This window comes from Polistes dominula, unplaced genomic scaffold (genome assembly GCF_049000335.1).
Source record: "Polistes dominula isolate Pdom_NZ unplaced genomic scaffold, Pdom_raw_medaka contig_12, whole genome shotgun sequence".
NCBI classification, from domain to species: Eukaryota; Metazoa; Arthropoda; class Insecta; order Hymenoptera; family Vespidae; genus Polistes; species Polistes dominula.
The window spans coordinates 2,200,450-2,215,388 of NW_028301116.1; the positions used below are offsets into that span (position 1 = coordinate 2,200,450).

General features: G+C 24.3%; 2 protein-coding genes across 2 annotated transcripts in view; one reads left to right on the top strand and one right to left on the bottom strand.

Moving 5' to 3' along the window:
• Window positions 1–1,064, bottom strand: part of CDase (neutral ceramidase) — a 41,547-nt gene extending 40,483 nt beyond the window's left edge. Inside the window, exons 1-2 of the mRNA XM_015329188.2 lie at window positions 793–1,064; window positions 82–295 (exon numbers count right to left, since the gene is read on the bottom strand). The gene's annotated coding sequence lies outside the window, so the exon portion shown is untranslated. The remainder of the gene's footprint in view (window positions 1–81; window positions 296–792) is intronic.
• A 3,153-nt stretch (window positions 1,065–4,217) lies between these two features.
• Window positions 4,218–13,073, top strand: ndl (serine protease nudel). Its single transcript, XM_089177032.1, has 22 exons — window positions 4,218–4,362; window positions 4,685–5,749; window positions 5,835–6,041; window positions 6,129–6,292; window positions 6,389–6,516; window positions 6,607–7,005; window positions 7,120–7,415; window positions 7,516–7,660; window positions 7,743–7,873; window positions 7,959–8,237; window positions 8,505–8,628; window positions 9,321–9,490; window positions 9,560–9,673; window positions 9,738–9,924; window positions 10,009–10,341; window positions 10,651–10,839; window positions 10,910–11,057; window positions 11,304–11,469; window positions 11,557–11,736; window positions 11,820–12,057; window positions 12,565–12,681; window positions 12,773–13,073. The coding sequence occupies exons 1-22, from the start codon at window positions 4,218–4,220 to the stop codon at window positions 13,071–13,073; spliced, it is 5,226 nt and encodes a 1,741-aa protein (XP_089033158.1).
• The last annotated feature ends 1,866 nt before the right edge of the window (window positions 13,074–14,939 follow it).

Sequence of the window (14,939 nt, forward strand, 5' to 3'; positions counted from 1 at the left end):
TGTGATATATATATGTATGTGTATACCGGTATTGAAACGGAACTAAAATATTTTTGATATCAAAACTTGTTTGTTACTTACCAAAAGATTTGGTTGAATACATCGAATATTAATAGAAATCATTAACATGATTTTATTCGTATGATGTGTCTTTAAAAATAATTCATTTGAAATGTCAAAGATTTCGTAAACATCAATTTTGAAAAGAAGATTAAAATGAATTTCCTGTTTTAACCAATGCCAAGGTCCATTACATGTTGATTTCTTTCAATCTTCTTCCAGTCCATTAATTTCACTAGAAGGTAAACATGACTTGAAATACAAATGAAGTTTTGAATTGATTAAAATTATTCAAATAATTTTTGATAATTTATACATCATCAAAAATGTTCTATTAAGGTAATTGAAAAAATTCGATAATCGAATTCATCGTCATTCGATATTATTTATCAATCTATGTATTTTAAAATCAATTACTTTTTATTAAATATTTTGTAGATAAGAAAAATAAATAAATTAGTTTAAATCATTTCGTGATATCATTAATATTAATTTTGAAAACTGTAACTGTATATAATATCTATTCGTTTTTTTTTTTTATTATACACACCGATTTGCGAACATATTTTAAAGTCTAATTTAATTCAATGTCAAATCATCATTTTTCAATTACAAATCACATAAATTATTATTAATCACAATATCACATGTTCACACTTTTATATATAAAACAAATTATTTCAAACTTAACTTTCACCATTTTCTTCGTAAGAGAAAAAAAAACTCACTTACGAAAATTGAATGGCATTTACAACGAAGTATTACGAATTACGTCAGAGGCCAATTTTCCATAACCTTTATTCAACATGAATAATTTGATAGAAACACACATAATTTGAAAAAGAAATAAAATTGATTTGTAGTAATATTATACTTTCACAAATTTTATAGACATGACCTAAAAAAATATAATCAATTATAATTCATTAAAAATTATTTGCAATATGTAATATATACACATAAATATTTAAATCTACTATTTAATGTGGATTGTAACAAAAATTTATTGATTTATTCTTTAACGTGACATGTTAGAAAGACTATCGAACTCAGACTAACGTTCATGCTAGTAGTTCTATTCTTTGATCATACTCTTTCGAGAGAAAGTAAAAGAATCAACATTGCGTAACAAACATTCGTCACTATATAATACACAATCAGTTTATTCTATTTTTCCTTTCTCTTTTTCTTTTTTTATTTTATTCGGCATAATAATTTTACTTTATACTTATTTAACACAAACTCATATTTCATATATTTCACGTATATGATTTATTTGTTTTTAAATAAAAATATTATGTTAGAATATAATTATATTTTATTAATTTATTTTTATTAATAAATTGACTGACCAAATTTTATAAAAATGAAAACACGAAATGATTTTATATTAACTTTTGCATATTTGAAACATCCCATTTGTTATTAATGATTAATAAAATTGTAATTATATTTATTCAAACTTCAATAACAAGAATATTATGATAGAATATAAGTATATTTTTTTTAATTCACTTTTATTCATAAATTGATCCACCAAATTTTATAAAAACGAAAAATGAAACGACAGTATTAACTTTTGCATTTCCGAAATATTCCATTTGTTATTAATGATTAATAAAATTGTAATTATATTTATTCAAACTTTAATAACATAAAAATATTATGTTAGAATATAATTATATTTTTTTTAATTCACTTTTATTAATGAATTGATTCACCAAATTTTATAAAAACGAAAAATGAAACGACAGTATTAACTTTTGCATTTCCGAAATATCCCATTTGTTATTAATGATGAATCAAATTTTAATTTTATTTATTCAAACTTCAATAACATTTCGATTAATATTATAAGAATTATTTTTTATTAACTGATTAATGAATATTATTTTAAATTTTATATCGAGTTGTAACAATTTAGTTTATTAGATATTTCTTCTTAATTTTCACATGATTTTTGTTTTCTTTCTTTCGTAGAAGAGTACAAAAAGCAAATTTAAACACACGTAATATTTTCTCTCGCAGAGACCATCGACGATTTGAATAAACGATAATCCAAACTGACGTGGACGTGTTCTCACGATTTATCGTTTAACCGATTTATCGTATTGAACGCCTATTCTCGATAATCGAATTTTAAATTGAGATTGTAAAACGATACTTTTTCTTTTCTTATTGACATAGTACTTCTCAATTATCATATAATAAATTAACAAAAGGAAATTTCTATTTTCTTGAGGAGGAGATTATAAAAAAAAAGTATAAATAATAAATTATTATAAATATTATAATTATAAATTTAATATAATATTAAATAAATATAATATTAAACTAAATATTATAATATTATATAATTACAATATTATAATATTGTAATTCTATAATTATTATAAATATTATAATATATTTATAATTTAAAAATATTTTTTATAAACATATTTTATTATACAAAACAAAAAATTCTAATAGAATTGAATGAATTAAAAATATTTTCGATAAAATTCATTTTATAATACAATACTCGTAATATTTTAATTTAATTTTAAAGTCAAAATATATTATGCAAGATTATTTTTAATAATTTAAATAATAAAAATTGAAAATGGATGTTTGAAAATAGTATTAAACTGGACTACAAATTATATATATATATACTACATTTGATAATAATAAATGTAAATCGTATTCCTTTCAAAGAATACCTAACCTTCAAATGAAATACTATTGCAGACTATGAAGGTTATCGTACGTTCGCGATCATCCTACTCTCTCTCTCTCTCTCTCTCTCTCTCTCTCTCTCTCTATCTTTCTCTCTCTAACAAATTTTATAATCTTCATACCGGAAATATTAAAATACAATGGATTATTCCGCTCTAACATTTATAAACAACGTGTAACGTAATGCAGGTGCATACGTGACGATCGATTATAGAATCTTATACAGGAAATGTTATTATAAATATATATAATTAATATTTATATAACGCAATGTTTATATAAGTTTAGTTAAAGTTAATTAAACAAATAATATCATTAAATTATTTATTATTGTTTAACAATAAATTATTCTTAATTATATATGATATATACAAAAATATCAAATATTGTGTTTGATATTTAAAACAATATTTCATTACTCCGTCGGTAATATAATGAAGCGCCATCTTTAATGGCCATTCATTCATTCACTTTTTCTGTATATTTATATGACTTCAACTGATTTTTTTTCTTCTTTCTTTTTTGTTTTCATTGTTTGAGATAAAATACTATTGCATAAATTTAAAAAATAAGAAAATATAATTTTCGTATAATATTTTAATAATTTGTTTTCTATTTAAATAAATCAACATATGTATTTTATTTTGCTTTATTTCCGTTTTTCATTTTGTCATAATAAACATTATTGTGTGTGTTAATTTCATCAAACAAAATCTATGTCAAGAAATGAGTAATCGATTGGTCTGCACATTCCATAGGAAATTGGAAAAATGAAACATGCAGTTAATCATTTAAACATGAATGTCATAATTCGTATGAATTATTGTGAAATTAAAAACTTCAATTGCATTGTATGTTTTATTGTTCTTATTCTATGCATATCATTAATAAAAGTATTTTAACTATTATCATAAAACACAGAACTATAAATTTATATATAAAAATACATATGAATGTACAAATTATGAAAAATTATCAAAATTTCAAACATGATGAGTGTAAATTTACGTACATCGAAAAAATATTTACCCATAAACAAACCAATTGTTTGCAATAGTTAAAAATTTGTTGAAAAATTTCATAGTGTCAAGTATTTATTAATTTTACACATAAATATTTTCACCTACTTATTTTTTTGCAAAATCAGCGAGAAAAATTGTTAAGAAAAATGCGTGCAAAATCGGGTCAGTCATTAACACGCAATCGAATTTTGAAATAATATAAAATTTCATTGCTGAGTCATGTTTATATAAGTTTCAAATAGATTTGCTTTGTGTAATTTTTCTTTATTCAGTTTTAAGAACATCGAACGAAAGGATCAACTCAACCATTTGAAGTTTTTCCTTTTTTTTTTTGGTTGTCAGAAATTGAATATCATAATTAAACATTTTGAACGATTTTAAACATTTCATAGTGTTTTTTTTTTTTTTATAAAAATGGATGAAAGTGATAAACCCGAAACATCAATTTCAAAATTACAATCGATATCAATCGATTGGCAATTGTTATCTTCAAAATTACAATTTGTTCCAAAAGATCAGCCATATTGTTGCGAAAGTCTTACAATAACCTCAGCAAAAGGTAAGTTAAATTTTTTATTTAAAAAAGAAAAATTATTAATGTCTACTTAATGAACTTTTTATTACGAAATTATAGATGGAACGAATCGATACATTTACGTTCCTTTTAAATATTTGAACACGATAAAACGTTCTCAAACAAATTTCTTTGCTGCACTTTCTTTCATGATTTTTATCACGTTTCTTGTAGCTTCGATAATTTATTTCTCCTCGTCATTAGAACAAGGTATGATTTATTGTTTTATTTTTTTATTAAATAAAATATTGAACGCATCGAAATATTTGTAAATAGAAAATATTTTCCAAGTGTATTGATATTTTAGATGATTACTCCATCGATAAAACAGAAATATCGTATAAGATTATTCCCGAAAGAAATAATGAAAATCAAACTACCGATTTTGAATTGAAAGATGTTGATGAGGAAACATTAAAAATGTTATATTCCTTTTTTCCTGACGATTTAATTAAAAATCGTACGAAACGTGAAACCAACGTATCGTTGAAAAGTTGTCAAGAAACTGCAAGTAATTGCGAAACGATGTTGCAATCGGTAAACCAATTTTTAGAAATTCTTTCTAACAACGAACAAATTTCCATACCATTGTCACAATATTTAGGTTTTGATATTAGCGATAAGGAAAAAAGAAATTCTAAGCTTTTAGAGATACTAAGATGTATGGAATGTAAAAATATTGTAAATGAAATTGACGAGGATACTTCGATGAATGACGAAGACAACGATTCAGGTTTACAAAATGATGAATATAAAAATTTTCAAATAATTATTAATTTATTAGAAGGTAGAAATGATTTAATGGAAGTAATAAATGATAATTTCAAATCGGTTGATGGAAATGAACAAAAGGAAGCCAATGATATCACAATGATGAATATAAAGCCAGAACCAATAATAAAATCATTTTTTGTACAAACTAAAAGAGATAATTTGGATCAAACGAGTGATCATTTTTTAACGACATTAACTAACAAACCAACTGATACAATTAAAAACGACCAATCAAAGAATTCTGATACAAAATTTTCATCTGCACATATAATTTTACCTAATGTCGCAATTACACAACAAACTAGTCAATTTGATGGAAAACCAGCTTATAATTGGATGCCATATCCAACATGTTTTTATGGATTACCACCAAATTATTTAAAAATTCAAGCAGAAAATGTTCAAGTTCTTCCACCTGATAATATTATTTCTTGGTTACCTGTACCAAGTTCGGAAGGTTCTACAAATGTATCTGGTAAAAAATTACCATATTATTGCACGAATTTTCCACAACCTCCGTCATCTTATTCTGAAAATAGTGAAGAAGATTCAGATGTAAGAAATACAGAAAAGAGTGTAATAAATAAAGATCAAACTGGTAAAAAAATGTGGTTTTTGTTATTATTTAAAATAAATATTATATATTAAATACTAATAATAATAATAATATTTTGTTAAAACAGAACGTCGAAAAACATGTCCTGCAAATACGTATTTATGTTTATCAAATAATCAATGTATTTTGAATTTTACATTATGCAACGGTGAAATTGATTGTAGTGACGGTAGTGACGAGAAATATTGCAGTTGTACGGATAGAATAATGAAAGATCGATTATGCGATGGATACGTTGATTGTCCTTACGGTGAAGATGAAATGAATTGTTCTGGTATTTATGACAAAGTTTTTTAATTAAGATTATACACAAGTTATATTTTCAAGTTTTAATATTAACGTTATTTCATTAAATATTTAGATTGTCCAAAGGATTATTTCAGTTGTTATAATACTGGATATGGAAATATACTTTCAAGATGTATACCAATTGATAAACGTTGTGACGGTACTACGAATTGTTTAAATGGAAAAGATGAAGAGGATTGTAATTTGATATTACCAACGTTTATTAATAATATGAATGTATAGTTTTTTTAATCTTTATTATTTTTTCATTGATCATAGAATTTGTTTTGGAAAATAAAAATGTTTTTAATTATTAATTAATTATTATTTCAGGTTAACGTAGTAAGTTATACCGAAGGTTATTTGCATAAAAATTACAAAGGCACATGGTACCCCGTAGTATCGAAAGAAATGTCATTTGCTGAAGAAGCTTGTAGAAATGAATTAAAATTGAGAAACATGTAAGTTCTATTAGATACAAATTTAAAATGATTTTTTCATTAATTAAATAACTATATATTATACATTTATACTTTATTTTTTGATTATAGCGATAAACCAGAACTTGAAATCAAAAATATTAATCGTAACAATTATCAAGGAACCTTTTTGACAATGATAAATAACGAAATTAAAATAATTAATTCTTCTATTAATTCAATATACGTCAAATGTCCATCATATTCTTGCGATGCTACTCAAAATGACCAATCACATGTTTCTGAACAATACAGAACAAAAAATAACGTTAATATGGAAGAAAAAAAATTATCAACTAATTTTAAAGAATTTACGGAAGAAGATACGATTTTAGGAATTGTTGGTGGTCGTACCAGTGTACCGGAAGCTTGGCCATATTTGATTGCAATGTATAGGGATGGCAATTTTCATTGTGGTGGTATCATCCTAAACGAATATTGGATATTAACTGCTGCTCATTGTCTCGTTCAGTAAGATTTCTAAATATTAATAATTATTTTTGTTTGTTGTTCTGAAAATCTTTCGAATAATTTAATAATGTTAATTTTAAACATTTGTTTTTAATTTTGTTTTTGTTTTTATAGGGCTAAACATTATTACGAAATACAAGCTGGAATATTACGACGTTCATCATTTTCACCAATGACTCAAAATAGAATAGCCAAGAATATTATTATACACCCTGATTATGATCCTAACCTAATGAGAAACGATATTGGATTGATAATGTTAGATAAACCATTACGTTTTAATCGATGGGTAAGACCAGCATGTCTTCCAGAAGAAAAAATATCGGGTTCGATTTGGAATCAAGTACCATCGATTGATACCATGTGTGTTGTATTGGGTTGGGGTGCTTTGATAGAAGATGGTCCTGATGGTAAGACATTTTTAATAAAATTTATTTTAAATTATTATATTACTGTGATATATAAAAATATTGACGAAATGATTAATCAATTTTTATTTTGTATTTAAAGCTGATCAATTGAGAGAAGTTGGAGTACCAATTTTGTCGAATTGTTCTGATACGATATTTGATAGCATAACTGAGATCTGTGCTGGGTATCCAATGGGTGGTCGAGATGCTTGTCAAGGAGACAGTGGTGGTCCTTTATTGTGCAGGTATGATCAAATATTATTCTCATATGAAAAATACAAAAATTCTATTTCAATATGCAAATTAGAAATATTGAATTTATTTTAGGAATCCAAAGATGGATTTATCTTATTACGTAGCTGGTATAGTTAGTCATGGTGAAGGTTGCGCTCGTCCAGGAAAACCTGGTATTTATGCCAAAGTTTCTTACTTCCTTAATTGGATCAAAGACATTTCTGGTAAATTTGTTATATTATAGTTCTATACATAATTAATTGTGTAACAATATATGGTTATTAATTTCAATTCATTTTGATTATGTAGAAGGAAGAATGACGAATCGTATTAGCGGTATTCCTTTAGCCAAATGTCCAGGTTTTAGTTGTAACGATGGAAAATGTTTACCGAGTAATCAACAATGTGATCAAAAGATAAATTGTTTGAATGGAGAGGATGAAGAAAATTGTAATTTTTGGCTGGATTCGAAATTATTCAAAATGTCTAATAACAAAACTGATAAATATATTATAAACAACGAGGATGTTATTATTGTTACTGCTAAATCAATATATAATGAAACTATAATTGAAAGTTTATTTACAGGTAAAAATTACATTATATTCGAAATAAAAATAAAATTAAATCAAATTAATTAAAAATTTGTAATAAAATAATTAAATATTTAATATAAAATTAAATTGAATTAATTAAAAAATTATAATAAAATAATTAAATATTTAATATAAAATTAAATTGAATTAATTAAAAATTTATAATAAAATAATTAAATATTGAATAATTAATTTAGTAAATTTAATTATTAATATTCTAAAAATATAAGTTAATGTTTATTAATTTGATTGTTTGTAGAAGGTGCATCAACTACAGAAAATATTGAATCATCGTCATTGATAACATCTCCAGATACTTCAGAACAAACTTCTACTTTGCCTACAATAGAAAATTTTGCTTCTTATGTATTCACCTGCCAAGTGTAAGTATGCAAAATATGTACATATACATATATATGAAAAACGTTTCATAATAGGTGGAATCCATTCGTGAAATGGATACAGAAGGGGAACATAAAAATAATGAAAAAAGTTCACAATAACTGTAAGCTTGGATACAACCTACTCCTGGAGGGTGAACATTTCGATCATTTTTTATGAAGTGATAAACTGTCAAGGATTATTGAAACACAGAAAAGGTTCTATAACATTGAAACTAGGTCAAATATTACACATGTTTATATAAACTTTTTTCATTATTTTGTATCCTCTTGTCCACTCTTAAAGTGGATCCCCTACACATTAGAAAATATTCTGTATAAAGTTGTATTATAAAACTAGATTTTTTTATATTTTATTATTTTTACGAATACAACGAAATTATTCGATAAATTTTTATCAATTATTATTAAAAAATTTATTTAATATTTGTCAAAATCGTTTAACATTTTATTATAAATATTACGCCTGTAAATAGGCAACACCGTACACACAGTTAGAAATCCTCTTCTAACGTTCATTGAATTAGGTTTTCATTCCTAATGTATATTTGTTACCGATAGATGGCAGTCGTTGTCGATACATTACCAACGAAGTAAAAAGTGTTGTATATTTGCAGGCGTAACATTTTATATTTATAGAAAACTTTAAAAAAAATATAAAATACTATTTACAGATTACTTCAAAACATACATATAAGTAAACGATGTGACAAAATTATCGATTGCGAGGATGGAACAGATGAAGTCAATTGTACATGTAAAGATATTTTATCTTTGTATCAACCACAAGCAATCTGTAATGGATACATAGATTGTCAAGATAAAACCGACGAAAATAATTGCAGTAAAATTCTTTTTCTTTTTTGTTACATTTTACATTAATTCTGTAGTCAACAAAATAATAATTTTTCAGATATATGTACAGATGATGAATTTCTTTGTAGTAGAAGTAAAACTTGTATACCAATGTCTAAAAAATGTGATATGAAATTCGATTGTCCTTTGAAAGAAGATGAATCGGATTGTTGTAAGTATCAATTAAAAAAAAAAAAACAATAATTTTAATTAAAAATTAATGTAAAATTTTTTAGTAACATTGAGTAATGGAAAGTTTGTGAATTTGGATAATGACGGGATACCAATTTTAAACGTCAAGGGTGTTCTTACCAGAATTCAATATGGAACATGGTATCCTTCTTGTCATAATCCTGTAAAAACTCAAAATCTGTCAACTTCTATACTTATTGCTGACAATACGTGCAAATATTTGGGATTTACGTAAGTATAATAAAAACAATGTGAAAAATAAACGATGATTTAAATATACCAATGTTGATTTTAAATAATTTTTTTTTATCATAGGAAATATGATAAAATCGAAGAAGTTACGGTATTTGAAATTGGTATTGATACAAAAATCATAAACGGAACTGACGAATCTTATTACTGGCCTATGCCGGTGTACCACGCTCCTAGCAAAGTTCTACCAACTTGTCAAGGTTTTAACATAGGTTGCAGACCGGTTCCAAATACTAACATAAATGTACATACGATTATCGATCCAGTAACCGGAAATCGTACTTTTATCTGGCCGTGGTTAGCTACGATATTTGTTGATGGTAGTTATCGTTGTTCAGCAATTCTTTTAGACACTAATTGGCTACTATCCAGTTCAGCATGTACCAAGAACATCAAGTAAGTTTTTTGTTTTGTATTGATTACTCTGTATATAATAATATTTTATTTATAAAATTCTAATTAATATTAACTATATAAAATTATATAAATTATATTAGAATATATAAATATTAATATAATTATTAAAATATTAATATAATTAAATATAAATATAAATATAAATATAATTAAACATAAATAATATATATTAATATAATAAAATATAAATAAAAAAAATATATATATATATATGTTTGATAAATCTGTATAATTAATATTACCTGCTAGTACAAAAATTAAAATTTTATACAAAAATTAATATTGTAGATTATCAGAAAATTATACGATAGCATTATTGGGTTATTCCCCATCATTTATTTATGTGGATGGACCACATCAACAAATGTCGGTAGTAGATAGTATCAAAGTATTAAACGATACTGGTGCATCTCTTATTCATTTGAAAACATCAGTCAATATGACGCGTCATGTGCAAGCACTGTTCCTTGAAAAAAAGTACGTACATAATATTATTATAAAAATATTACATTAATAAATCTTATTATGTTTTTTATTTTTTTTTTAGAATTTATCCACCAAGTAGTAAGGATTATTGCGTAGCTGTAGGAACAGATGATGATTTTACAATACATTCGATTACTTTAAAACCGGTATTGAAAAATTGTCAAAAGTGTCAACGTTGTTTTGTCAGTACACTGAATAATTTTTGCAAAGTAAGTTTTATAAATAAAATAACAAAATGTACAGATAATTATGAATATATTTGATCAATCGATTTGATTAGTTTATTATTAATTAAAATTATTTGCATTAGAAGAATATAAAAAAGAAAAATCTATTATTTCAGTTTTCTGACACATTGCCAATCAATTAACTGTTGTAATTAACCAACAAATGTATTAAACTATTGTCAATTTTTTGTATTTACATAACAACGAATTAATGCATATATTTTTCAGCAAAATTACACGCCAAACAATTGGAACGGTGTAGTATTTTGTCGTGGAGCTAAAGGCTGGTATCCATCTGCAGTGTTTGAAGAAAAAAATGCACCTTGCACATTTCAACAAGTTCAAACTTTGCCAAGCATCGATTTCCTAAATGCATATCTTACTCAAGCTATGGGTAAAATTTGTATTATACTTTCAATTCGATATAAACTATAGTTACAAATTTATTTAATATTGTTTATTTTATTTGATTATATTTCAGAGGAGAAAATACAAACATACGAAGAAGCTGTATGTGATGGTTTTCGTTGTAAAATTGGTGAATGCGTTCCATGGTACCGAGCATGTAATGGAATTCGAGATTGTCGAGATGGTTCCGATGAGATACTTAAAAATTGTTTAGTATCAAGAGAATCACGTCAAAAAGATTCAAATGTTAACAGTACGTCATCATTTAATATTCTTTAAATTGATCTATCATTTTACAATACGTATAATTATTATTATTATTTTTTTGTTATACAGAATGCACTGTATCACAGTTACGTTGTGAAAACGGTGAGTGTATAAATAAAAAACACTTTTGTGATGGAAAAATCGATTGCATTGACGGTAGTGACGAAATGGCGAATTGCAATTGTGCGAGTTTTTTGAAATTGACAACGCCGAAACGTCTTTGCGATGGTAGACGAAATTGTTTGGATAAATCCGACGAATCACCTATGATATGTCCCTGCAATGATAACAGTTTCAGATGTCCTGGGTAAGTGAACATTGTTAAATAATATTTTATTTTTATTAATAAAATATTAATCGTTTCAATATTATATATTAATTTTATTATTATTATTATATAATTATTTTTGTGTATTTATTTAATTTATTTTCTTTTCTATATATTTGTCTATATATATTATTATATGTATAATATTTTTGAACAATATAATATAATATATTAATTCTATTATTATTATTATTATTATTATTAGATAATTATAATTGTATTTATTTAATTTATTTTTTTATATATATTTTTATATATATCTCTTTTATATATATATCATGTATATTTCTATATATATTTTTTCTATATATGTATAATATTTTTTAACGATTGTAATAATTACTTATTATAAAATATTAATCCTTCAAATATATATATTAATTCAATTATTATTATACAATTATATTTGTATTTAATTTATTATTTTTTTATTTTATATAAAAATATTTGTTAACAATTGGTATAATAATAATAATATATTTATAGACCAAATGGAACTGAAATATGTATACCACAAGAATTTGTATGCGACGAACAAAAGGATTGTCCTGGTAATGAAGATGAAAGAATATGCAAAACAATAAAACCATTTAAGGAAGATACGTGAGTACTACCAATTGTTTCATTTTTATTTATGAATATGAATTATTATTAATCTATTAATTTTTAATTAAACAAAATATTTATTTATCAGACCTGATATTGGAGAAGTAATTGAGAGAAATTTTGGTGTCTGGCATTCGTTGTGTTATCCAAATCCAATAACCACTAACGAGGATGCATCAAAGATCTGTGAATCATTAGGTTACGGATCCGGTACACTAGCACCGATACAAAACGATACCTTACCTATGATTCCAATTTACGATGATTTTTATATTGTTAGGATAAATTATCAAACATGGTACGCAATGAGATCTGATAAACCTTTAATAGAATTGTCTAATTCGTCACAAAAAATTTGTCATCGTGCATTTGTTTCTTGTAATTCGTAATAAAATTTTATAACATATCAACTTGTAATAATTTTTTGATATAATCTCATTTGTTCATTTTATTATTTATTGGATATTTAAATATATATTAATAATTGTTTTGTTAATGATAAATATTTCTAACATTTCTTAATGAATTATATGGAAAAAAATATATAAAAAGTTTAATTAATTCTTCTACCTTTAACTCTGTGCTATGGACATATTTGCGTTTGGTAAAAATTACCAGAGTGGTCTGTCAACACATATACGTGTTTGTTAATATTAATGTAAGACAATGTAATGTTTATATTAATTAATTAAATTATATTCAGAAACAAAAACTTTAATTATTAAATATAATTTATTATTTTTGATGTAATAAATTTTAGTTAATAATAATTTAGTTAATAATAAATTTTATTATTAAATTAAATTTTTATTTATGAACATTTTAGTTAAAAGTATTCAGCACTCAAAGGGTTAATAAAGTTCATCAGACTAATCAGATGTGATTATTTAATTAATTTCAAGATATAGGTATATTATATATACAATAAAAAAAAAAAAATAATAATAATATGTTAGAACCTTGTTAATTGTACAAGGCACCGTCGATGGTATAATCGGCACTGGGTTCGTATAATTTTCTTCCAAGAAGTACCGTTGATCCACGTTTATCCCGCTTTTCGCTATACACTCTTATAAATACTTATTCTCTCTCTCACGTTTTATCCCCTCTCCTATTCTCTCTCTCTCTTTCTCTTTCTCTTTTTCTCTCTTTATATTCCCCTCTCTCTTACCTTTAAAAATTTATTCTATTCGATCTGTCTATATAAAGTAAGTTCGTTTTTGCCGTCAGTATTCTATCGTAACTGTCAGAAGTAACAGTAACGTGCAATGAATTCTTTTCAGATAGGATGATCTATTAAAATAGCAAGAAAAAATTATTTAAAATTAACTATAATCTTTTGCAAGATCATAGAATTGATCGAAAGTATCGGTTTTTTTTGATAGTTCATAATTTAGTGGTAAAAAAAATAAAGGTATGCGAATTATGAGGACAAAGGTTGAGTGTACGAACGAATTTTGAAAGTATTTTTTGGTAGAAAATTAAAATACTGTTCATGCAATATACCTAGTGTTGTAATAAAATATTGTTTATGTATAACAATTTTTAAAAATATTAACATTCAAAATTTAGCATCATTGTACGATGATGTAGAACATTTGTTGCATAGCATGGAATTTATTGATTAAAGTATTCCATTGTTGTAAAAATCTTAAAAAATTACAAAATCCAATGCTATAAAATTAAAAAATGTATAATATAAAATATAAAGATAACATTTGCAATGAATAACAATTTTATAAATTTGTATAAAAATAAAAAATAAAATAATGCACAAGTCTCGCGACTCAACGAATATGATAAAAATTCAATAGAATAAAACAATTATTAAAATTAATTTTATACAATAATGTATAAATATTAAAAATACAAAAAAAGGAAAAGAGAGAGTAAAATACATAAACTACATATATATACTTAACTCTGTTTTGTACTACATATACTTAATGTATTATACTATATATACTTAATTCTGTTAATCTTACTATTAAATAAAAATGAAGAAATAAATATAAAGAGTAAACATAACCTATATACATATAGAAAGTAACAATTTCATAGACTTTGAAATTACTAAAAAAACAAAAACCCAACCAACTATCTAAAAAAAAAACATAGGAAAATTGAATCTTTCTATCGAGTTTCTCGTATCTTTTTCGCGTTCACAGAAGCATGTGTGGTTACACAGGTAACTATGCACGTGCTTACCAATATGGAAAACAAATATGGTGGCCGATGTGGAAAAAAGTAGAAGG

Bases quoted from the DNA above. Each gene is read 5' to 3' on its own strand.
- ndl (XM_089177032.1), top strand. From the start codon at position 4,218: ATGGATGAAAGTGATAAACCCGAAACATCAATTTCAAAATTACAATCG. The intron at 9,674-9,737 runs GTAAGTATCAAT...AAAATTTTTTAG, and splicing joins AGAAGATGAATCGGATTGTT to TAACATTGAGTAATGGAAAG. The intron at 12,682-12,772 runs GTGAGTACTACC...TTTATTTATCAG, and splicing joins AAACCATTTAAGGAAGATAC to ACCTGATATTGGAGAAGTAA.